At 47.5% G+C, this 23,321-nt stretch overlaps 1 protein-coding gene across 1 annotated transcript in view; it reads right to left on the bottom strand.

Moving 5' to 3' along the window:
* Positions 1 to 13,908: 13,908 nt before the first annotated feature.
* The window catches only part of Kif3c (kinesin family member 3C), a 40,098-nt gene continuing 30,685 nt past the window's right edge, over positions 13,909 to 23,321 (bottom strand). Inside the window, exons 6-8 of the mRNA XM_032909056.1 lie at positions 16,215 to 16,323; positions 15,381 to 15,553; positions 13,909 to 15,197 (exon numbers count right to left, since the gene is read on the bottom strand). Coding sequence (XP_032764947.1) covers positions 15,101 to 15,197; positions 15,381 to 15,553; positions 16,215 to 16,323 — 379 coding nt within the window. The 3' untranslated portion in view covers positions 13,909 to 15,100. The remainder of the gene's footprint in view (positions 15,198 to 15,380; positions 15,554 to 16,214; positions 16,324 to 23,321) is intronic.

Genomic DNA, 23,321 nt, shown 5'->3' with positions numbered 1-23,321 from the left:
AAAAATGTGGAAATATACCAGGTGCATAAAGCTCTCTATGCTTGAAACTTTATTTGAATGAACATAGGGAAGAAGTTAATAGAAAAGGCAATATCAGAACTAGTGTTGAAGAACCAGGCTTGATGCTGGGTGCAGTAGGGTTGGGAGTTAAAATCAGCCTCAGCCACATACCAAGTATGCATGAGACCACCCTGGGCCACATAAGGCCCTCCCTCAAAAAGAAGGGCTGGAGAGATAGTTGGCCATTAAGAGCACTGACTGCTCTTGCAAATTCACTTCCCAGCACACCCATATGAAATCAACAGCTAACTGCAATTCCAGTTCCAGGGGATCTGATGCCCTCTACAAGCCGCTCTGGGCATTCACATGCATGTGGAATACACATAGGTTTTTAAGAATCTATGAAACAAAACCCCAGGCAGGGGTAGCACACACTTTTAGTCTCAACTCAGAGGCAGAGGCCAGGTGGAGGCCAGCCTGGTCTACGGATAGAATTCCAGAACAGCCAGGACTATACAAGAGAAACCCTTCCTCAAAACAAGACAAAAACCTACTAGTTAATATGCTAGTGTGTAACTGGGTGTGAACACCCATTTGCCACAAAGAAAGCAACTCAAATTTGACATTGGGTTGAGGCAGAAGACAGAAAAGATACTAACCTTGCAAAGAGTAAGACCTAGAACATTCCAGCAGTTCTCAACCTATGGTATACGACCTCTTGGTCAAACCTCTACTTCCAAATATATTTACATTACAATTCATGGAATTGCATTAAAAGGCTGTGGCATTAGGATGGGTGAGAACCACTGAGCTAAAGGGAAGGGGATGTGCGAAGGGACAGCAAAGTCCCTATGACCATGAAACAGGATCTGGGGAGAGTGGAGAAGGGCAGGCCTGGGGAAGTTGAGAAGATGGAGCTTGCAGAGAACAGGAAGTGTATGATGTAGTTGTCTTAGAGAACAGGAGAAAGCATACTGGAAGAAGTGTAGTAAGGCTGGTTGGCAGCATAGAGTGCCATCCTAAGATGTGTGACTTACAATGGGTCATGAATTTAAACTAGACTGTGCTGGTGTTGTTTGGTGGGTAAATAAAATGAATGGAAGTTTCTGATGTAGATACTAAAAAAAAAAAAGTTAACTAGCTCTCATTAGAAGCAGAATATATTGAAATAAGGAAAATTAAGCCAATTTATTCCCCTTTGATACTGTTGACGACCTAGAGGAGAGATTAATAGTATACCATGTGGGGCTGGTGGGATGGCTCAACAAGTACTGGTGCTTGCCACCAAGTCTGTTAGCCTGAGTTTGATCCTAGAACCTATACAATTGGAGGACAGAACTGATTCCTCTAAGTTGCCCACTGAGCATATGAACGCCATGTGCTGTTACACACATACACATTTAATAAAAAGTTGCAGTCAAAAAATCCTTTAGTAATGTACTGTGTCTTCTAATGGTTGATGTTTTTATTCATTGTTTTGGCAGGGAGACCGGATCTCACTGTACAACTGTAGCTATCCTAGAACTTATTGTGACTCAGAAATTCACCTGACTTAAAAATGTGTCTTTGTATTGTTTTCATTGTTGTTACCTGTTTTTTTGTTTTGTTTTGTTTTGTTTTAGAGCCTCATAACCCAGGATAGCTTTGAACTCACTTTGTAGCAGAGAATGACCTAGAATTTCTTTCTGATCCTCCTGCTTTTATCTCCAGAGTGCTAGGATTACAGAGTGATCCACCATCTAGTGGCAGGGATCAAACCTAGGCTGTAAGCACAGTACATACATTCTCCAGCCGAGCCCCCCTAACCCTGTAAGGTTTTCTTTTAAAGTGCACTTATTGCATTTGGATATTTTTAGCTGAGCGTCTGTGAACACCCGATACAAAATGCTAGGAGCTTTGCTCTTGCGGTCTAATAAACTGGAAGTAAATCTATTCCGTCTCTGGTAGAATCACTTCCTCGTATTCCAAATACAGGAACTTGGCTCATCTTCGTGTTTCCACAAGACTTCCTTTTTTCCCTTTTGAGACAGTTTTTTTGTCTTGTATGACAGGATGGCTTAGAATGGGCTATGTAGCCCAAGGTTGCCTCTAATTCAGGAATTTCCTGTTTTCATCTCCTGAGTGTTTGGACTACAGGTATTATCCACCGTTCCAGACTCTGTCTTTGTGTGAGCATGTGTGTGCTCCTGAAGAAATCAGAGGCCGACCTCTGGTATCGTTCCTTAAGTGCCCCACCTTGTGTTGTGAAGCATGCTCTCTCATTGCCCTGAAGCTTGCTGATAGGCTAAGCTTGTTGGCCAGCAAGCCCCAAGGACACACTGTCTGAGCCTCCCCAACACAAGGGCTATAAATACACCACACCACACCACAGCTCCACAGCTGGTTTGTTTACATGAGAATTGAACTCAAGCTTTTCATTTTTTTGGTGGGTGGGGTAGGTAGGGGTTGGTTGGTTGGTTTAGGTTTTTCAAGACAGTTTCTCTAAGTAGCACTGGATGTCCTGGAACTCACTCTGTAGACCAGGCTAGCCCCAAACTCAGAGATCCACTGTCTCCCAAGAGCTGGGATCATAGGTAAGCACCACCAGCTGGCTTGGACTCCAGTTTTTATGCCAATGAAGCAAGCACTTTACTGAGTACATTAGCTCCCTCGTCTGCGCCCACCCCACCCCACCCCCCTTTTGAGACAGGGTCTCACTGGAACTCACTATGTAGGCCAGGATGGCCTCAAACTCAGAGATCCACCTGCCTCTGTTACTCCAGTGCTAGAATTAAAGGTATGTGCTGCCCTCATGCCTGGCCTCTCTTATGTGTTTGAGCACTCGCAAAATATTTTCTGGTAACCGTCCAAAATGTTCTGAAATGTCAATTCACAACATTTGGCACCAGGGAACGTCACTGTACCCCAAGGCAACACATCTGTTGTACTCTCCCTAGCCTGGGACTTCCTGTCATCTCATCTCATTGATCTCTTTAGAAAAGTCTTCCTCTAAGCTTTGGAAGTCCTGATAGCAGAAAGGCATTGGTTTAGAGCAGAATGACGTTAATGAGAGTGAATAGGACAAAGGAGCATAAGAAATGTCACTACAAGGTTCCATCTCAGCCACCTTCCCCATTTGGCTCGCTGGGCAGACCTGGCTCTGTGACAGTCTAAAACCTGGGCGGCAGCAGACTGATATATGGCATGCCGACCCTGAGCCCACTTGTCTACTAGGAGACGGTCTTGCCACTGCCAGCCTCCAGATTTATCCCAAGTTTGTCATCACACACTACCCCTTCCATTCCTCACAAGAGCCCTCCATCAAGGCTGGGAAGATGGCTCAGTGGGTAGGAGCCTTTATTTTTCTTAAAGAAGACTCAAATCTGGTTCTCACCGTACTGAACAGTTTCTAACTGCCTGTAACTCCAGCTCCAGGGGACCTGACACCTCTGGCCTCCTCAGGCACCTGCACTCAGGTGCACATACCTACACATAACTAATAACTAATGTCTCTATAAAGCCAAGTATGTGGTACTCACCTTTGACTCTAGTGCTCAGAAAGCAGGACCAGGCAGATCTCTGAGTTCAAGGCCAGCCTGGTCTGCAAGCAGGTCCCAGACCAGCCAGATAACACAGAGGTTAAAAATGAATATTGTTCTTGCAGAGGACCCATGTTTGATTCCCAGCACCCACATCAGGTAGCTCACAGCTTTCTGGACCTCCAGCTCTGTGAGGCCTGACTCTGCCTTGTCTAGCACTTGTCCTTGTACATACATGGATGCACATATGTACCCCTAATTAACAATGCAGCAAATCCTGAGAGACACAGACTGACTAGTGAGAAGTCGGAAGGGCTTAGAGGACAGAGAGCAGTGCAAACTCAAACAATATGGGGTCTGAGGGACAGGTAGATCTGACCACAGGCCATCATACAGAGTGGTAGAAAGAACAGGTCGGGTTCTGATAGACCCACCCTAGCCTTACACTCTTCCCCCATGTGGGTTGGCTCCTCCAAGAAATCTCCCCAGTCTTCACAATGCTTTGTTTTGGTTTTTGTTTGTTTTTGAGACAAAGCCTTAGTAGGAAGCCTAGGGTCACTAGAAACTCACAGCAGTCCTTCTGCCGCAGACATCAGAGACCACAGAATTGAGAGGTTCTAAGGAGCAAATGTGGCAAATGTGTCAGGTCTCAATCATATCTGCTCAGCACTCAAGTCCCTGTATTTGTTGACAACTTTCCTGAAAGTGTAGATGCTCTGTCTGAAAGGTTTCCCTGTTTACCAGAGAATACTTGACTCATTCACAGACCAGAAATGCCAACATGTTAATGTCTCGGGCAGCAACCACCGTGCAGTACAGTAAGTGCCCAGAACTGCTGTGGTCATAGCACACTTCAGTAGCTGGCAACAAGCCTCACCCAAATCTGGTGTCTTTCGACAGCTGTTTCTTTGTCGAGCAGAGTATTGCTCACCTGTAACCCCAGCACTTGGGAGCTAGAGATAGGAAGGTCAGAAGTTCAAACTCACCTTTGGTTCCCAGGGGGTTTGGAGCCAGTCTGAGATGCAAGAAACAAATAAACAAAATTGAAATAAAGTACAATGTAAAGTGTTGGGGACTGTTAAGCAAGGCACCCATTGGACCTTATTTTATTCCCTGTCCCCAGACAGGATGAGCTTGCCTCAAACACAATGTGCAGACCAGGTTGGCCTCCAATGTATCCAGTCCTCTGTTTCACGACTGCTGGGATTATAGGTACATAACACAGTGCCCAAACTTTTTTCCCCTTCAGAATTTTTCAGCCCAAGCTAACTATGTAGTCCAGGCTGGCTCCAGACTTACTGTGATCCTCTAAACTCAGCTTCTCAAGTGTACCACCATTAAACCTGGCTTTATGTTATATTTTATTTCATCTTTTGATAAAGAACTCATGTATGAAACTGACCTCCAACTTGATATGTAGCCCAGGATGACCTCGAACTTCTAATCCTCTTGCCTCTGCTTTCTGGGTGTTGGGGAAAGAAACCAGAGCTTCGGGTACACCAGGCAAATACTCTGCCAATTGAATGACATTCTCTACCCTATTCCACATTTTAAATATATTTTGCTATAGCATCTCCTTTTCCCTATAATGTGATTTATTTTATCTACCTACGTTTGGCTCTTAGAAATGGGAACCCACTATGTGCAGCCTTGGCCTGGAATTCGATATGTAGACCAGGCTGACCTTGAACTCAGAGATCTGCCACCTGCATCTGCCTCCCAAGTGCCTGGCTATATAGTGTGTTGTTCTGTGGAGGACAGCACTGGAGGATTGAAGCATAAAAGGGAAAGGCCAGGGAGTGAAAGCAACAATACAAAGAATTTAGTGTTTAGGAATTTAGGAACCTCATGCAGTACTCTGGTCAGGATTTGATGAGGAAGTCAGCTGTAGGCGTGCACACTGAAATCCCAGCACCTGGGGACTGGTGTATCACGAGTTCAAGGCCAGCCCATCTACATAGTAAGGTATCATACCCAGGGCTATCAAGGAAGGACTCTGTAAAAGAAGATCTTCTTTTTTAAGGTTGGATAGACGGATCAGCAGTTAAGGCCACTTGTTTGAAGAAGACTCAGGTTCGATTCCTAGCACCTGCAAGATGCCCGACAGCCATCTTAATCCCAGTTTCAAGGGATCTACCAGGTTCACACACATGCACGCAGGCAAGACATTCATACACAGAATGTAAAATGTTTTAAAGGAAAAAGAAAATTTTCAATTGAAAACAGGGTAGTTGGCTGATGAAAAGCAGCCATACAGAGTGAGTGTGACAGATGTGGAGGCCACTTTTGCTAAAAGGACAGATTGCTCATTGGGCCCTGCAAACGTCTACCGAGGAGCTAAGAGTCTATTTTACACGTCTCCTCTGCTATGAGCCATTCACTCTACAGTCACCTTGGATTCCAGGAACAGGTCTGATGGCTAAGTATCTTGTGACAAGACAAATGAAGTCTCCACACGGCAGTGACTCCTCTCTTGTTTATGATCGTTGCCATGGCCTTCCATCTCCCCCAGGGCCTCCAAGTGCCCAGCAAGCCTCAAAACACTAAGTTATGTCAGCGTTTCTATTTTCCTTTTTTTTTCTTTCTAATTTTCGCCATTACTCTTTTCGTTTGGTTTTGGAGGATAGACCTGATTTGTATGGACCCCCCAGACTGGAATCTCTGCCTCAGAACTCTGTTACTTGAGCAGGAGTTCCCTAAAGCACTGTTGACAACAGATAAAACCTTTCACACTGTGGGGATTCAAGTGTCGGTGAATGAATGAATGAGTGGATGGATGATTATAATCTTTACTGGTGAAGTGAGTAATATTATAAATTATTCCAACTGGATTCCATTTTCCAGTTGATAAGACTTTTGTATAGGTGCTTCTGGGTATGGGTTCCACTGCATACCCTGCCTTTGTTCTATAATGCACTTATAAATACTATACTCCCTCTCCACCTCTTTCACCCCACTCAGAGAAATGGGGGTTTTCAGAAACGCCCCTGAATATTGTTCCTTTGTAAGACAAATTGAGTGGGGGTGGACTCAAAGCTCTTGCTGTCCTTCCTCTCTCCCCATCTCCTCCCCCACCTCCACCCCCAGCTCCCTCTGGTAGAGTTGGTTGGTATCCAGGGCCTCCAGTTCCTGGAAGGAGCTAGGCACCAAGACTCATAATCAATTTACCCCATTCAGTCTAATGCACTGACTCCTTTTTCTTTCCAATTCCTAACGGGAACAAAATGCAGTCAACATACGTGTTTAATTCAACAAGGAAAAGGGGCCATGAACATCTGTAAGTTGTCACAACAGCAGCAGCTTCCAGCCTTGACGCCTGCAGTAACAAAGAAGAGAGAAGCAGCCTGCTTTGCACATCAAAGAGAGCTGTCGTATCCCTCAACTGAAGATGCTCACTAGGTGTGGAAGAGGGAATCTGAAATAGGAACCATTGTTCCCAGGGTGAGCACCACATTCACACTTCTATGACGAGCTGGGGAGGGGGAGGGGTGGTTCCACTAAGTAGCGAGATAAGTAATAAAAGCAGATCAAGTTTTTCCTTCTAGAGATTACATTGAAATTCTTGCATCAGCCAAGAGAACTTAGGGGTCAGGTTTTTTTGTTTTTCAAACAAAAACCCTTGTATAGCCCTTGCTATCCTGGAGCCCACTCTGTAGACCAAGCTGGCCTCAACCTTAGAGATCTCTGCCTGTTTCTGCTGAAATTAAAGGTACGTTCCGTCCTCACACAGCTTAGAAGTCAGTTTTAACTTTGCTTGCTAGGTCCCTGAGGCCTGGACTGTGTCCCTTGACCGCCAGCTACCTCCTGCTGAGCGTCTTCTCAGTCCACGGCCACTTTAGTTTCCTCTGAGCATTGTTCTTTCTCAGTGATTCATTTTCTGTGTGGCTCCCTGGATAGCTGAGAGAGAGAGAGAGAGAGAGAGAGAGAGAGAGAGAGAGTGTGTGTGTGTGTGTGTGTGTGTGTGTGTGTGTGTGTGTTCGTGTTCTATGTGTATGCAGGCGTGGGCATGCCCCCATGGAGGCTAAAGTTAATATAAGGTTCCCTATTCCATTACTCTCCATCTTCATTGTTTGAGATTCAGTCTCACTGAAGCTGACTGGTGGGCTAGACCGGCTGGCCAGAAAGCCCCTGGGACGGTCCTTTCTCCAACCCCAGCATCAGTGTTGCATGTAGCCTGGCTTTTCATGTTTGTGTGTGTGTATGTGTATGCGCGCGCTCGCGTGCGCGTGCTGGGACTCAGACTCGGGCTTTCATGCTTGCAGCACAAGCACTTTACCCACGGAACCATCTCCCAGCCCTAGAGAGCTCTCTCAGGTCTATTCCTGTGGGGGATGGGGATACTTGGTTGGTTTATCTTTTTTATTAATTTTTAATCATTTTTATGGGTATGCATCTCTCTGTAGGTGAGTGTAGGTGCCCTGGGAATCCAGAAGTGTTGGATCCCCTGAAGTTGTAGTTGCAGGCAATTGTAAGCCACTCACTGCGGATGCTGGGGACCAAACCTGGATCCTCTGCAGGAATAGTCTCTCCAGCCCCACACTGGTCTTCTTGAGAAGGGTCTCACTGTATATAGCCTAGGCTCACCTGGAATTTGCTATGGAGATCAATTTTGCCTTGAACTTGCAGTGCTCCTGTTTCTGCCTTCCCGATGCTGGGATCACTGATGTGGGCCACTGTGCCCCACTGAGGTTATCATTTCAGTGCAGGTAACCCCTGTGGTCAAGAGCATCAGCTGTGGGACTGGAGTGGTGGCTCAGGGGACAAAGCACTTGCTCAGCTTGCAGAGGTCCAGGAGCCTATACCCAGCACCTACATTAGGTAGCTCACACCCTCCTGGCTTCCTGGGCATCTGCTTGCACATGGTACACATAGAGTCATGCAGGCATGCAGGCGCGCGTGCGCACACACACACACACACACACACACACACACACACACTATGATACTAGCTGTCCGAAGCCTACCCAACCTGTTAGGGTTTGAATCTCTGCCGTGCCCAGACAGAACACTCCACCCCACTGCAGCTGTCAGCTTCTTCATTTGTTTCTTTGTTTCCAGTTCTGAGGATCAAGCCCAGAGTCTTGCTACCTCCCACCCTCACTCAGTCGTAGCTTCAGCATCATTCATGACAATGTTGTTGTCCCTGCTATTGCCACAACCACCCATTGTCACTGCACTTGTAACTCTTGGAGGTCTTGTCCTCATGCCATGTCCTCACCTATCTGATCCAAACCCCTCAATCCTGTCCCCACCAACTGGCCACTAAGACTGAGATCCTGTCCTAGGAGCCTGTGACTAGAGCACATCAGCAGGAAGCTGAAGGCAGATATGTTTTCTATCACACTCAAGTAGTAAGCTGTTGCTTCCCTTGGTACCCAAGGCTTAGAGAAGGAGCTTGCTGTAGAGGAAAACGACAGGCTTTGGGGTGAGGAGGGATAGCTTCATCATCGTGTCCATGAGAAGATCAATTTCCCCAACTTCTCTTCTGAACACAGAAGGGCCATATTTCCTACCTGGGAGTACTCAAACTTGTGTGTTAAGTGTGTGTTAAGGGTCCCAGGTCTCTGAAGTGCTCGTTAATATGTCAGAGTGGAGGCTGGCTGCCGGGTTTTCCCAGCATCCCTCAGTCTCTATGACAGAGCCCTCCTGATTGGCATTCCCTGTCCCCTACCCTACCTTTTCAGCCCAGGTATTTCCCCCTCCCAGCTCTTCTGACACCTATATAACTCAGCCATTTTAGCTATGCTAGTCCCTTGGCCCAGGCTGCCCCCTCTTGGTTGGTGGTTCCTTTCCCATCTCTCCTCCCACCTCTCCTCACATGCCTGGGCTCAGGATTCAGGGTTGCTCACTCTTGACTCTCCCAATGCCTCTGTCTCCACCTGTGCTCTTGCCCTCATCTACAGTAAGCCTCTTCCGCCATACCTAGGAGCAGCCCTGCTTTATTGAGTTCTTTGATCTGCTTACCTTCCAACCCTTATTCCACCCTAACCTCTTCCAACCCTCAAATACTAGGTAGGAAAGAAAAGTGGTTAGAGAGGAAATGGTATAGACTGTTTTAGACTACTTCCTGCTGATTAGGGGCATTGGGTTCCTTGGGGCGAGTCCAGTCTCAGTCATCAGGATACCTCCAACATGAAATCCAGCCAACCAGCAATAGTAAAAGCAGCAGCAGGAACAGCAGCTGCCACAGGCCCTCTGAGCACTCACATTTACACCCTCTCAAGAGTCCCCAGAATGCTAGACATAAACTATATGCAGCTGGCAAAAACCATGCCCTCCTAGAGCACGAGACAGTCATAGCTGTGGACAGTCTGCAGCAGCTCCATATCCCACACCTAGAATTAGAACAAAAACCCATAACTGGGTCTTTTAAGAAACCAAAATTCTCACTGTATCCTTCCTTTTTTTTTTTTTTTTTTTTTTTTTTTTTATTCAAAGAGCCCAATTCAACCACTGGCAGATGTCTTCAGCACCAGGGTGACACTCAGCCTGAAAGTCTGGGAGCTTGAGGGCTGGAAGTACAGGGGCAAGAAATACCTTTGATAACACTTCAGTGCCCAGACTGCTCACTGGTGTTTCTGCCTGGTGAGCGGGGGCATGAGGCTTTGGGTCACTACTTCCATTCCCTCCAAGATGGACAAGATGTTTGTTTTGTGCACAGTAAGTGGATCACAGGGCCTCAGGTGTGGTGCTTGTGTGTTCTCTCAGTGGGCTCCGCCCAGTTCACAAACTAGGGTCGGTATTGGAATCTAGCACTCCCCATATGCCAGGCACAAGCATGTGCTTTCCACAAACTTTTTTCTGTCCAATCCCTGACAGCTAATCCAAGTATCCCCTACCGATTCTGTGGTGAGCCATAGCTCAGAACTAAGTGATTGATGGCTGCTATCATAGAACATGAGCGACTGTTCCACAGCCCTGGCACAGACCTCCTAGAAGAGCATTTCTACCTCCTGGGCAGATAAATTCATTCTCTCTGCCTCTCCATCTTGTGTGTGTGTGTGTGTGTGTGTGTGTGTGTGTGTGTGTGTGTGTGTGTGTGTGTGTGTGTTAGGAATGATATATGCATATTTGTAGAGGCCAAACGTGTCTTCCTAAATCTTTCCTTTTCCTTTTTTTGAGAATGACTCTCGGGCTGGGGAAATGGCTCACTAGGTAAAGGTGCTTACTACCAAGCCTAATTACCTGAGTTCAGTCTCTAAGACTCACATGGTAGGGGAGAACTTACTCTGTCCTCTGATCTCCAAACGCATGCCTGGACACCAAGCAAAATAAATTAATAAATTAGGCACATAGACAGATAAATGTGCAATTTAAGAGTTTCTCACTAAACCTGAGAGCTCACATATTCAGTTGGACTCACTAGTGAGCCTCAGATACCCTCCCCTCTTCCCCAGTGCTGGGATCACGGGCTTGCTGTGGTGCACCTAGCTTATGTGGGTGTAGGGCGCCAGTCGCAACTTCTCATGACTTTACTGACTGGGCCCTTTCCCTTTATCTTCTCTCCATTGAAATACTCCCTATTTGGATCATATGTTACAGCATGTATGTGTGGGTGTGCATGCCCACGCTGTAGCAGACATGGAGATCAAAGGACAACTTGTAGGCATCGGTTGTCTCCCCGTACTGTGTGGGCCCTGTGTGGGGATCCAGTCAGGCTGCCAGCTTTGGCAGCAGGCACCTTACCCACTGCACTTCTTCCCAGCCCTAGCCTATGTCCCATGCCAGGAATGGAACAGTGCCTTGAACACGCTACACACGCTCCCTAACAGCCAAGCGAATCCACCAGCTCTACAGACACCCTCTCATTGAGCAGTTACTTCTCTTCTGACTTTCTGATCGCTGTGGGTGCCTCCAAGTACGTTTGAGCCCTTGCTGAAAAGGCTGGAGAGAGGCGAACATGAGGAGGGGATTGCAGTTTGGAAGAGGCAAGGGAGAGAAGCAGGCAGGCGACTCCACAATGACACTCATTCCTTTATTGTCAACTGTGTTCATCTCAACAGCGCTGGGGCCTGCAGGCTGCTGGCAGCACCGAGCTAGGGTGCACATCCACTCAACAGAAAGGCCTCCATCCTAAACCAAGGGGACAGAGGTTAATGCTTTATAATATGTATATATTTATATATTTTAATATATTACATATGTCCCAGATAGTCATATGTATAGAGTGACAAGAATGGGCCACTGTGTGTAACTTTAACTAAAGGCCATAGCAACAGACAGAAATTTGATCCTAATTAAGGCCCACCCTTTGTCAATCAGATGTCTGATACAGTAAAAGAAAAAGGAGCGAGACAGAGACTGAGATCCAGCCACCTCTGGTAGCCCTGTCCCCAGGGCTTACATTGAGTGTAGTGCCCCTGTAGAGGTAAACATAAACACACATAAACACACATGTACAACGCCATAGGCAGGAGCACCTCTGACCACACATCGGGCCCAGCCTTGGCTGCGGTGCTGAAGTGGGGTATATTGTGCTATAAGACTGTGCGGGGCAGTGAACCAGACAATGTGGAGTCAGTGTGTCCAAGGGATGAATGGAGTGACTCGTGCAGCTTCATCTACAAATGACAAAGAGGTCAGGGGGAGGTCCCTCAGTGCCCAAGTCACAGGGAGGAGATTTCTACACACAGCTCCTGTCCCAGAGAGAGCCATTCCTCTGATTTGAATCCTGAGTGTCACACCATAGGGCTGTGATGGAAAACTAGGATTCCCTTGAAGGACAGGTACCCGGGAGGCTTGTCATTCAGTCCAGTAGAACAGTAGAAAGCGCAACAGTGGAGGCAAAGCAGGTGGTCCTCAGACAGGACCCTGAATGGTGCAAGGGCTTATTTCCCAAGGACGAGAACGGCCTGCTGCCCTTTGCCACACAGAAGCTGGCAGATCTGTCGGCTTCATGCCTTACCTAAGTAACAGACCTGCTCATAAGCCAGGGAAGGGGACTCCCAACATTAGGGCACTTGAAATCCTAACTCCATTTTCTCTCACTGAATTTACCCACCACAGCCCACCAAAATATACATCTTGAAAATAAGTCGACATATTTGGCAGTATGATTTTTAGTTTTAAGAGAACTTCTTAATTTTTCAACTTAATTTTACGCTCGATAAATAATAAGGAGTAAACAGTTAAATGTCAACAGCAGAAATTACGATTCCTTTTACAAGAAACTGTGTGCTCATCAGCAGCCTCTGAGCAGCTCCAGGACTTGGGAAGATTGGAGACTGGGCTGTGCGTGGTGATACATACCTGTAACCCTCCACTCTGGAGGCAGAGGCAGGAAAATGGCTGCAAGTTTCATCCACTCTGGTCTACACAGTGTCCCAGGCCAGCCAGGGCTACACAGAGGGACCCTGTCTCAGAATATAACAAAGCAACACAAAACAGCAGAAATGGAGGATTATAGATTTTTTTTTTTCCTTAGAGGCATATCAGAAACGCAATTAGGGAAGAAATCCAAGTTAGCAGGATAGATAGAACTGGGTGGTTTTAATTTAAACTTCTTAATTTATTATTTATTTTCTCCCTTTTGCTATGGAGTCAAGGAAGCCCTTGAGCTCCTGATCTGTCTACCTCCACCTCCCAGGTGCTGGGATTAAAGGTGTGCGTGTATCCACCAAACTCAGTTCAAACCCAACTGTGAGGAACTTTTTCATCTTTAGTTATGCATATGCCTGTATCTATAGGTGGCTATGTTCATGCGTGTGCAGGTCACTGCAGAGGCCATAGAGAGTTCCAGATCTCCTGGAGCTGCCTGATATAGATGCTAGAAAACCCAACGTGGGTCCCTCTGGAAGAGCAGCAAGCACTGTTAACCACTGAGCCGTCTCTCCAGCTTTGAAAAACATTTTAAACAAGGTTTCAGTTTATAGAACAGACAATCATAACTGCAATTCTGCTACCTCAACCTGAGTGACTCCAAACAATTTTGTGGAATTGCATATATATATATATATATATATATACACACAAAAACATTTTAAAAATAAAGACTGGGTATCATAGCTCACATCTATAATCCCAGTACCTGGGAAGCTGAGGCAGGAATGCCTCAAATTTGAGGCAAGGGTGGGCCACAGAGCAAGTGACTACTAGTAGCAAGTCAGGACTACACCTAAAAAAAAGAAAAGAAAAAGAAGAAGAAGAGGAAGTGGAAGCAGCCAGACATGGCCCAGCAGTTAGGAGCACATATTGCTCCTCTAGAAGACCTGAGTTCAAGTCCCAACACTCACATCAGGTGACTCACACCACCTATAATTCCAGCTCCAGGGGGTCCATGCCTCTGACCTCTGCATTCATGTATGCAGACACACATGGTTTAAAAATAATAAAAATAAATCTTAAAAAAATAAGTTTTATCTTGCATGTAAAAAATAAAGGTCAATGAAAATTAACTTTTTAAAATAGAAATTTACTTATCACTTGCAATACCCAGAGACATTTGGGGTGGTCACAAAGGAAGGTGAGGAAGGACCAAGTCACACAAGTAGTAAAGAATGGATTGATTTTCAACAAAATAGTGCCCCCCCACCCCAAGATGTGACTAAGAAATAGGGGTCAAAGGTGACTCTGGCAAAGACTGGGCCTGGGTTTGTTTCTTGTATTAGCTGGAGGCACAAAGCGAAGGATTTTGTTATCTGCGTTTAGTAAGGGGCGGAATGACACCGATTCTTTCCACTGTGGACTGAGACCTGACAGCTTCAGGGAACAGTGATCAGAGCAGGAAAAGCTACACCTCACATGAGGAGAGGGGGTCTGATGGTTTGTTCTCCAAAGGAACTTCTTGGAGGAGAGAAGGAAACCAAAGGAACTGAGGAGAGAGTGCCCCTGATGACATTCCATGCGTTTTCCACACTGTTCCACTTCCTGTAGGTCTCGTGGTAGCAACAACTGTTTGGTTCACAATTCCCAATCCCAGGGTAGAGAGGGCTGGCAATGAAGTGGCGTTGGGGAAGCCGCGAGTTCTTGCCAAGGCCGGAGAGCCTGGGAGGAGTACTAGGCTACTGAGAGTCCTTGGGAAAGAGCCCTGGAGGTTCGAAGAGCTTAGGGCCCAGGGAGAGGTGAGCAAGGCTCAGCCCACCAGGAGTGCAAGCCCAACACTGCCCTCAGTGGACACCCGCAGTTCCCCAGCCTCAGAAAGCATCAGGGGCTGCTCACCATCAGACAAGAAGATGGAAACTGTGAACTTGGACGGGTAAAGGAAGCACTGTCTTCTCAGGCACTAGCCATCTTCCCTCAGGGGCAGCTGACGTGAGGAGCTTGGGGCCTGACTGAGGTCTCTCCCCAGCCAGAACAGGAAGCTATGCAGTGACCATGGCAGGCCCAGGCAGCTCAAGCGAGGGGAATCTCTCCTCACTAACCAAGCTCCACGAATAAATAACAGAATTAAATAAAGGAGGCCCGGAGAGCAGGCAGAGGCACCACCTGCCGGTTTCTTGCCCCTTCTAGTACACACACTAGTACACACACACACATGCATACACACCCCACACGCGCGCGCGCACCAAGCATCAGATGGGATGAACCAGGGATGGCTGCCCTGTCCTAGGAGTCTTTGTGATGGGCAGCCTGACTGAAGGGTGTCAGTCATGGTCTACCACTGTTGCAGGGTGCAGAGGAGCAGAGACCATGGAGGCATGAACTGTGGAGGGTGGCGGAGGCCGCTGAGGACTCTGGCACCTGTAGAGAGGCAACGAGATGGACCAAAGGAAAGATTAGGGGAACCAGAGAACAGAAATGAAAGCTTTTTCCTTCCCTCCCCACGCTCTCTTTGGCTACCACTCCAACCCTCTTCAGCCTTGACCAATCCACGCAGTCCCACTTCCCAAGTCCAGGGCTCACTCCAACCACAGTTGTACTGACCAGGATCTCGACTTTCGCACTTTAGACGTGGAAGGTCTCTCCAGAAAGCTGTCCAACCGCATGAGCCTCTCCATGTGTAGTACTCGTGGATCTTGTTCTTGGTCATGAGAAAATTCCATCTCAAAGATGGCCGGCGGGGATACATCCAGTTCCAAAAACATTATATTTTCAGCCTGTGGGAAAATAATGCATTGGATGTGAGCAGGAGCGTTATCTTCCAGGTCTTATGTATCACAGACAGGATGGGATACTTATAGAAGTAATCTATGGGGGGTTTCTTCCTCCACTCTAGCCCATAGCTCCTGAATAAAAGACACAAACCGAGTATGGCTTTATTAATGAACTGTAATCCCTAACTGCCAGGTTCTGAGCTATTCTATCCTACATCCCAGCCACAGGCCTGGGTTACTTGCCAGCTGAGTCTTGCTTTGTTTGCTCTGCTCAGTGTGTGTCCTCAAGATGTTTTCTCTTGATCACATGCTACTCTTGGCCCATCCTCATGGTCCATTCCACCTCATGGCCATCTCCTCCTTCCCTTATCTTTCTCCTCCCCGTGGTCCCTACCTGAGTCTCCCCATCTCAGGTTCCACCTTCCTCTCCTGTCCAGTCACAGCCTCTCTAGCCTTTTATTATCCAATCATAAATTATTGGGGTCACACTGGTCAATACAATACCCATGTCCAGGCCGTAACCTATCTTGGGCACAGAACTCAGCATCTGAATACACAGCACACAAGACCAACCCCAACAGGTACTAAGAGGAAGCACATGCTGTAAGCACCCCTTCTCCTTGGGTTTCTCTCTCTTCCTGGTTTCCACTTCCCAGCTTCTTACCCTGTATCTGGGATGGGACCCCATTGCCATGGCAACCCGAGCATACTGGCTGATAGGTCTCTTGTAGCCCACTGCAGAAGTTGGACGCTTCTTCATTTGGCTGTTATTCCTGCAGGGAAAATGGGATATTGGGAAGAGTTTATTGTTGGTTTAGTGGGCTTTTTACCTGTTTTGAGACCAGGTCTCATGCAACCCAGGTTGGCTTTGAACTCATATAGCTGAGGATGACCTTAAGCTACTGAACCTCCTTCCTCAACTGCCAAATGCTAGGATTAGAAGGGATTTCCTCGAACATGAAGTAAATGGCATCATTAGGAACTATTACCCAAGTAGCTGGGAAGGCCCTGTACACTCCGGGCTCTACAACTTTCTTGTTTTAATACAACCTCACGACGTAAACTGGTGTAATATGAGGAATCAACATATCTGTCTTATGACTCTAATTCTTCTCTCTCACAATAAAAAGCCTGATTGAATGCCATGGTTTGAATGAGAAAGGATCATAGATTTAAATGCTTGGTCACCAGGGAGTAGCACTGTTTGATAGGATTAGGAGGTGTGGCCTTGTTGGAGGAAGTGTGTCACTGGGGGGTGGGCTTTGAAGCTTTGGGGAAGCCAGAGCCAAGCCCAATGGTGCTCTCCTCCTGCTGCTTGTGGATCCAGAGGTGGAGCGCATAGCTGCTTCTACAGCACCTTGTCTGGCTGAATGGACTAAACCTCTGAAACTGTCAGCCGGCCATAATGCGGTACATAGGCACGTGTGCAGGCAAAGCACTCGTGTACACATAAACCAACAAAAGAGCTCTTGCTCTTTCTTGCTCCTCCTTCCTGCCCCCACTCTCCCCCCATCCCTCCTCCTGCTACACACCCCCATGCTCATGGCTGGCCTCTACTCCTCTTCCTCTCTATTCTTCTTCTCTCTCTCTCTGCCCCTACTACCCTCCTAACTCCCCTCCCCATGTCCTGAATAAACTCTATTCTATACTAAAAATAATAATAATAATAATAAAATAAAATAAAAAATAAGGTAGCTGGGTGTGGTGGTGCACACTCAGGAGGTAGAAACAGGCAGCTGTGAGTTCGAAGTCCGCTTGCTTTACCTTCCCAGGCCAGCCAGGGTTACACAGTAAGACTCTGTTTCACAACAGCAACAAGGGTGGAGCTGGATGTTTAGCCGCACTGGTGAAAGCATTCACACTCTCACAGGACCCCAATTTATTGTCAGCTGCCTGATTCCAGTTCCAGGGGATCACAATATCCTCTTCTGGTCTCTGAGGACACCAGGCATGAGCCTCCTCGGTGCACACATAACATGCAAAAAACCCCACACTCATACATAATAATTAGTTAAGAAAAGCTGGACACTGGTGAGGTAAACACCTTTAATCCCAGCACTTGGGAGGCAGGTGAATCTCTGAGTTTAAGGCCAGGCTGGTCTATCTACAAAGCTAGTTCCAGGATAGCCAGGGCTACACAGAGAAACCTTATCTAGGGAAAAAAAAATTTTTTTTGTAAGTTGGCTACTAGACCCATCCTTGTGTTGTTTTGCTTTGAGACTGAATCTCGCTTAGGCCAGGGTGACCTGGAACTTATGTAGCATAGGACGACCTTGAACTTTTGATCCTCTAGCTTCTGCTTTCTGAGTGCTGATGTTGTAGGAATACAGTAATGCAGGTAGTGTATCATGATGCACTGGACCGAACCCAGGGCTTCATGTATGATAGTGGTCTACCAATGGAGCCATGTTCCTATCTGTCTGTCTGTCTGTCTGTCTCTCAGACAGTCCATGTCACCAATGGCAGGTCTTCAGCTTTTCATCATCTTGTCTCTACCTGCCAAGTTCAAGGTGGAGCCACTACGTTCAGCCTGTTCTGGTTTTGTGCTACAGCGTCAAGCTATGTAGCTCAACCTGACCCCAAATTCTTCACCATCCTGTAATCTCGCTCCCGCTGCCTCCGGTTTCTGCAGTGCCCACACCTGCAGACTTCTCCCCTGGGCAGCTTGATGAACATGACCCATTACCTGAGTCGCCCAACACAAAGGAGCAGCACACAAAACAAGAAATTGACATACAATTTAAAAACCAAAGGGCGTGGGGTTGGGATTTAGCTCAGTGGTAGAGCGTTTGCCTAGGAAGCGCAAGGCCCTGGGTTCGGTCCCCAGCTCCGAAAAAAAAAAAAAAAAAAAACAAAACCAAAGGGGGTTTGGGAGCGAGACAAACAGCTAGGTTTGCAAGGGCTGTCTTGTCCCCTTACATCTCAGGTCACCCTAGGAAGCAGCTTAAAATCCCTGGCCTCAACATGGCATCCCTCAAATTCCTGGGATTCTAGAAGACAAACAACACGGTGTGCTGCAAGCTACTACAGGCCCAATTAACTCCATCTGCAAAAAAAAAAAAGTTCAAAAACCAATACAAAGATACAAATAAACGAGCAATAAAAAATTCAATAGGTGGCACTGGAGGCAGAAGACAGAAGGAGCCACAATGAGTCCCGGACAGGACATTCTGTCCTTGCATAAAACTGGCTGCACAGAAACCCCAAGGCTAATTTGCATTCTGCAGCAGGAACACGAAGTTACATTCAGTGCACTGTGTGAGTGCGTGTGTGAGTGTGTGTGTGTGTGTGTGTGTGTGTGTGTGTGTGTGTGCATATGTGTGCTCATGTGTGGAGGCCAGAGGTAGATATTGAGTGTGTTCCTCAGTCACTCTCTATGCTGGCTAGTCTGTCAACTTGACACAACCTAGAGCCACTGGCAAGGAGGGAACCACAGTAGAGAAAAAAATGCCTCATTAAAATTGGACCATAGGGGTTGGGGATTTGGCTCAGTGGTAGAGCGCTTGCCTAGGAAGCGCAAGGTCCTGGGTTCGGTCCCCAGCCCTGAAAAAAAGAAAAAAGAAAAAGAAAAAAAAAAATTGGACCATAGACACATGAGTAGGGCATTTTCTTAATTAGTGATTGGTGAAGGGGGCAGCCAGTCCATTGTGAGTGATGCCATTGCTAGGCTGGTGGTCCTGGGTTCTATAAGAAAGCAGGCTGAGCAAGCTATTAGGAGCAAGCCAGTAAGCAGCACCCCTCCATGGCCTCTGCATCAGCTCCTGCCTCCAGGTTCCTGTCCTGACTTCCCTCAGTGATGAACCATTACCTGGAATTGTAAGCTGAAATAAACCCTTTCCTCTCCAACTTGCCTTTGGTCACAGAGTTTCACTGCAGCAATAGAAACTCTTAAGATAACAACCTCATTTTTGGAGGCAAATTCTGAACCTAGAGAGTCTCAATTAGGCTAAATTGGCTGCCCAGCAAGCCCTCAGGAGCCTCTGATTTCTGCCTCTCCGGTGCTGGGATTATAAGCATATACCCCCATGCCTGGATCTGAACTCAAGTTTCCATGCTTGCTACTGACAGCCATCTCTCCAGCCCTGAGAAATTAGTCTTCAATTTTAGTTTGCCATGCACACTCAAAAGTGCTCAACCCCACTTAGTGGTCCCAACCGGGCCTCTTTACAAGTGAAAACAAGAAACAAGAAGGCTCTAAAAGCCCCGCTTCCTTTTGTTCCCAGGGGCTATAGGAAGCCAGAAAGGCTAGGTGCCAGAGAGGCAGCTTTAGTGACAGCCTTGCACACAGGTAGAACTGCATCATCGCCCCACAGAGAAGAAGTGGGAACATCAGGAAAGTAATTTGTCAATAAGAAGGCACACTCCGCATCTCTGAATTTTCGAACATGCTCCTAAGGCATAGATGAAACAGGGAGATAGGCTTAGAAAAGCCCTCGTATCTAAGGTCATACAGTTAGCAAGCCCCAAATCTGAACCTCCCCAAGTACTCTTTTTATGACTCCATACTGTCTCTCACAAGTGCATGTGGGACGTGCTGGGGCCAGAGAGAGCCTCTGAAAACTCAGGCTCTGGGAATAGGACAGAGGGACAGGGCTAAGTGGGCAGAGCAGCGGGTCAGTGGGAACTGGCAGTCTGACCCAGTAAAGCTGCCAGGGTTATTCTGGGTGGCGTGCATAGGGAAGAAGGGGCTGGGGGAAGGGAGTCCGTAACTGGGACACCAGTCGTCCATCCACTCTCTTCTCTGCCCAGGCCTACTTTCAGGATCGATCTCTATGTAGTAAAAGCTATGGCTGATAGCTCGGGGCTGGGGTGCAGCTCTGTAGTTATTCACACCTCCAAAGGACCCAGAACGACAGTTAATATGTTCAAGAGATCCCAGGCGCCTAGGACCCCACCCCACCCCATATTGACTAACATCATAACTTTCTCTTTAATATTAAAAACCTACCCCTGGGGCTGGGGTTGTAGCTCAGTTGGTAAAACACTTGTCTAGCGTGGACAAGATTCTAGGTGCCATTCTTAGGACTACATGCATATACCAGGCATGGGGAATGCTCCTGCACTACCAGCACTCAGGAGGCAGAAGCAGGAAGAAGTTTAAGATCAGCTTTGCCTACCAAACAAATTCAAGGCCCACCAGCAAATCCGGGGGGCTACATGAAAACCTGGCTTTAAAATTAATAGAACAGGGGCCAGAGAGAAGACTGCGGTGAAGAGCATTCACCGCTCTCCTAGAGGACGCAGGTTTGAGTCTCAGCACCAGCGTGGGAGCCCACGACCGTCTCTAACTTCACTTCCCAAGAATCTGATGCCGTCTTTCTAGCCTCTGTGGGCAGCTGTCACACAAGTGGTACTGGCATCTGTGCGGGCAAAAAAACACCCATACACACAAAGTAAAAGTAAATGACAAAAACAACAGGAATAGAATGGAAATCTAACCTCGAGTTCCGTCTCAAAGGTGGACACTGTTCTGATTGTCAGTTGTTTCTAGTCACTTTCTTCTCTTAAAGATTTAAGGTGTGTGTGTGTGTGTGTGTGTGTGTGTGTGTGTGTGCTGGGGTTATAGGCAGGCTTTAAGGTGTGTGTGTGTGTGTGTGTGTGTGTGTGTGTGTGTGCGTGTGCTGGGGTTACAGGCAGGCTTTAAGGGTGTGTGTGTGTGTGTGTGTGTGTGTGTGTGTGTGTGTGTGTGTGTGTGTTAGGCAGGCTTTAAGGTGTGTGTGTGTGTGTGTGTGTGTGTGTGTGTGCTGGGGTTACAGGCAGGCTTTTGGGTGTGTGTGTGTGTGTGTGTGTGTGTGTGTGTGTGTGTGCTGGGGTTACAGGCAGGCTTTAAGGTGTGTGTGTGTGTGTGTGTATGTGTGTGTGTGTGCGCGCACGCGCGCGCGCGCGCGCTGGGGTTACAGGCAGGCAATTGTAAGCTGCCTGACACAGGTGCTGGGACTCAAACCCAGGTTCTCTGTGAGACCAGCATATACTTCTGACTACTGAGCCATTTTTCCAGCTCCCTGCTACTGCTTTCTGCTCTCACTCTGAAAACAGGCATCCAGCAGCCCCGCATTTCTAGGCATGGCATTCCTGGTCTTCCACACACACCCACCCAGTGCAGCAAATGGGACTTCTCTGTGTCTGGTTCCGTTTCCTCCTCAGCTCTCCTGCCCGCCTTGCTTCATGGCCCTGTGCGTCTGCACCTCACTGTTCTCTTCCTCTCAATTCTCACAACCCTGTGACGCTTTACTTAAAGTTTGTGTTTGCTTTTTGAGATGGGTCTCTCTGTGTAACCGTGGGTGCCCTGGAACTCGATCTGTAGACTGGATCGCCTCAAACTCACAGAGATCCACCTGCCTCTGCCTCCCGTGTGCTGGGATTAAACGTTTGCACCACCACCACCTGGCAGCTTTAAGTTTTTAAAAATATTTATTTGGGGGTAAGGGCACAAATGGCAAGACCCCAGTGTGGAGGTGAGGACAGTTTGTGGGAGGAAATCTCTCCTACAGTCTGGTCCTGAGGGTCAGATGCAGGCATCAGGCTTGTGAGCAAGTATGTTCAAAGGTGAGCCACCATCCCCTATCGCCAAAAAACACGCCTCAAGACTTCTTTGAGACAGGGTTTTAATGTAGCTCAGGCTGGCCTGGAACTTACAATGCAGCCCAGGCTAACCTCAAGTGTGAGGCAATCGACTCTCCTATCTCAGCCTCCAGAGTACTATGAGTACAGCTGTGAGCTACCACATAGGACTTGAGGAATGTTTTTACCAAGATTTAAAGGAGAAAAACAAAATTGACTCTGCACCAAACCCAGTGTAGCTTTCTTCCCTCCTGTGGGGAGGAAGGAATGTTCTCGTGAACCTGGGGCCTGGAGCCAGGTGTGGTAGCTCGTGTTTGTGTCCAGGTGCCTGGGAGGCAGAGGCAGGGGAATGAGGAGGTCAAGTCATCCTTGGGTACTAAGTGAGCCCAGGGCTAACCTGGTCTACAGGAGACCCTGTCTCAAAATATGAACACAACGGGGAGGAGGGGGGGATATAGTTCAGATGGTAGAGTGTTTACCTAGCGTGCATGAGATCCTGGGTTGAGCCTAAGCACTGTACAGAACAGGCAGAGGAGCACAGGCTATGCTGTCAGCGTTTGGGAGGTAGAAGCAGGAGACTCAGAAGGGCATCTGAGGCCAGCTTGTGACTCAGGAGATTCTCAAACATAAACAACTGGTCACCCCCCCCCCCAAATCCAGACCAAGTAAAAGTCGGGATCTAAACAAAAGCAGCAAAGAATGGCACTTCCTTGGGACAGATGTAGCCTTTTGGTGTCTTCATCAATATGATGGCATGGCAAATGTCTGTTGACTGGCTCCCAATGACTGGGTCAAGTCTAGGCAGGGGGCTCTCACACACATATATATCCCTAGCACTGGGGAGGCAGAGGATCAGGAGTTCAAGGTCAACCTTAGCTACATGCTACATTCAGGGCCAGCCAGACTATAGAATGAGAGGCTAATGAATAAGTAAATAAATAAACAAATAGGTTGGGGATTTAGCTCAGTGGTAGAGCACTTGCCTAGCAAGTGCAAGGCCCTGGGTTCGGTCCCCAGCTCTGAAAAAAAGAAAAGAAAAATAAATAAATAAACAAATAACAAAAGTTTCTCAAAGTTGAATGGGGGAGCACGTGCCTGTAGTACCAGCTGTTTGAGGAGCTAAGGGAGGAGAATCCTTTGATGCTGGGAGTTTGGGGCCAGCCTGAGCAATGTAGTAAGACTGGTCTTTAAAACCAAGCCAAACCACTTT

This window comes from Rattus rattus, chromosome 7 (assembly GCF_011064425.1).
Source record: "Rattus rattus isolate New Zealand chromosome 7, Rrattus_CSIRO_v1, whole genome shotgun sequence".
NCBI lineage: Eukaryota > Metazoa > Chordata > Mammalia > Rodentia > Muridae > Rattus > Rattus rattus.
This window is presented reverse-complemented; position numbering and strand designations above follow the sequence as displayed.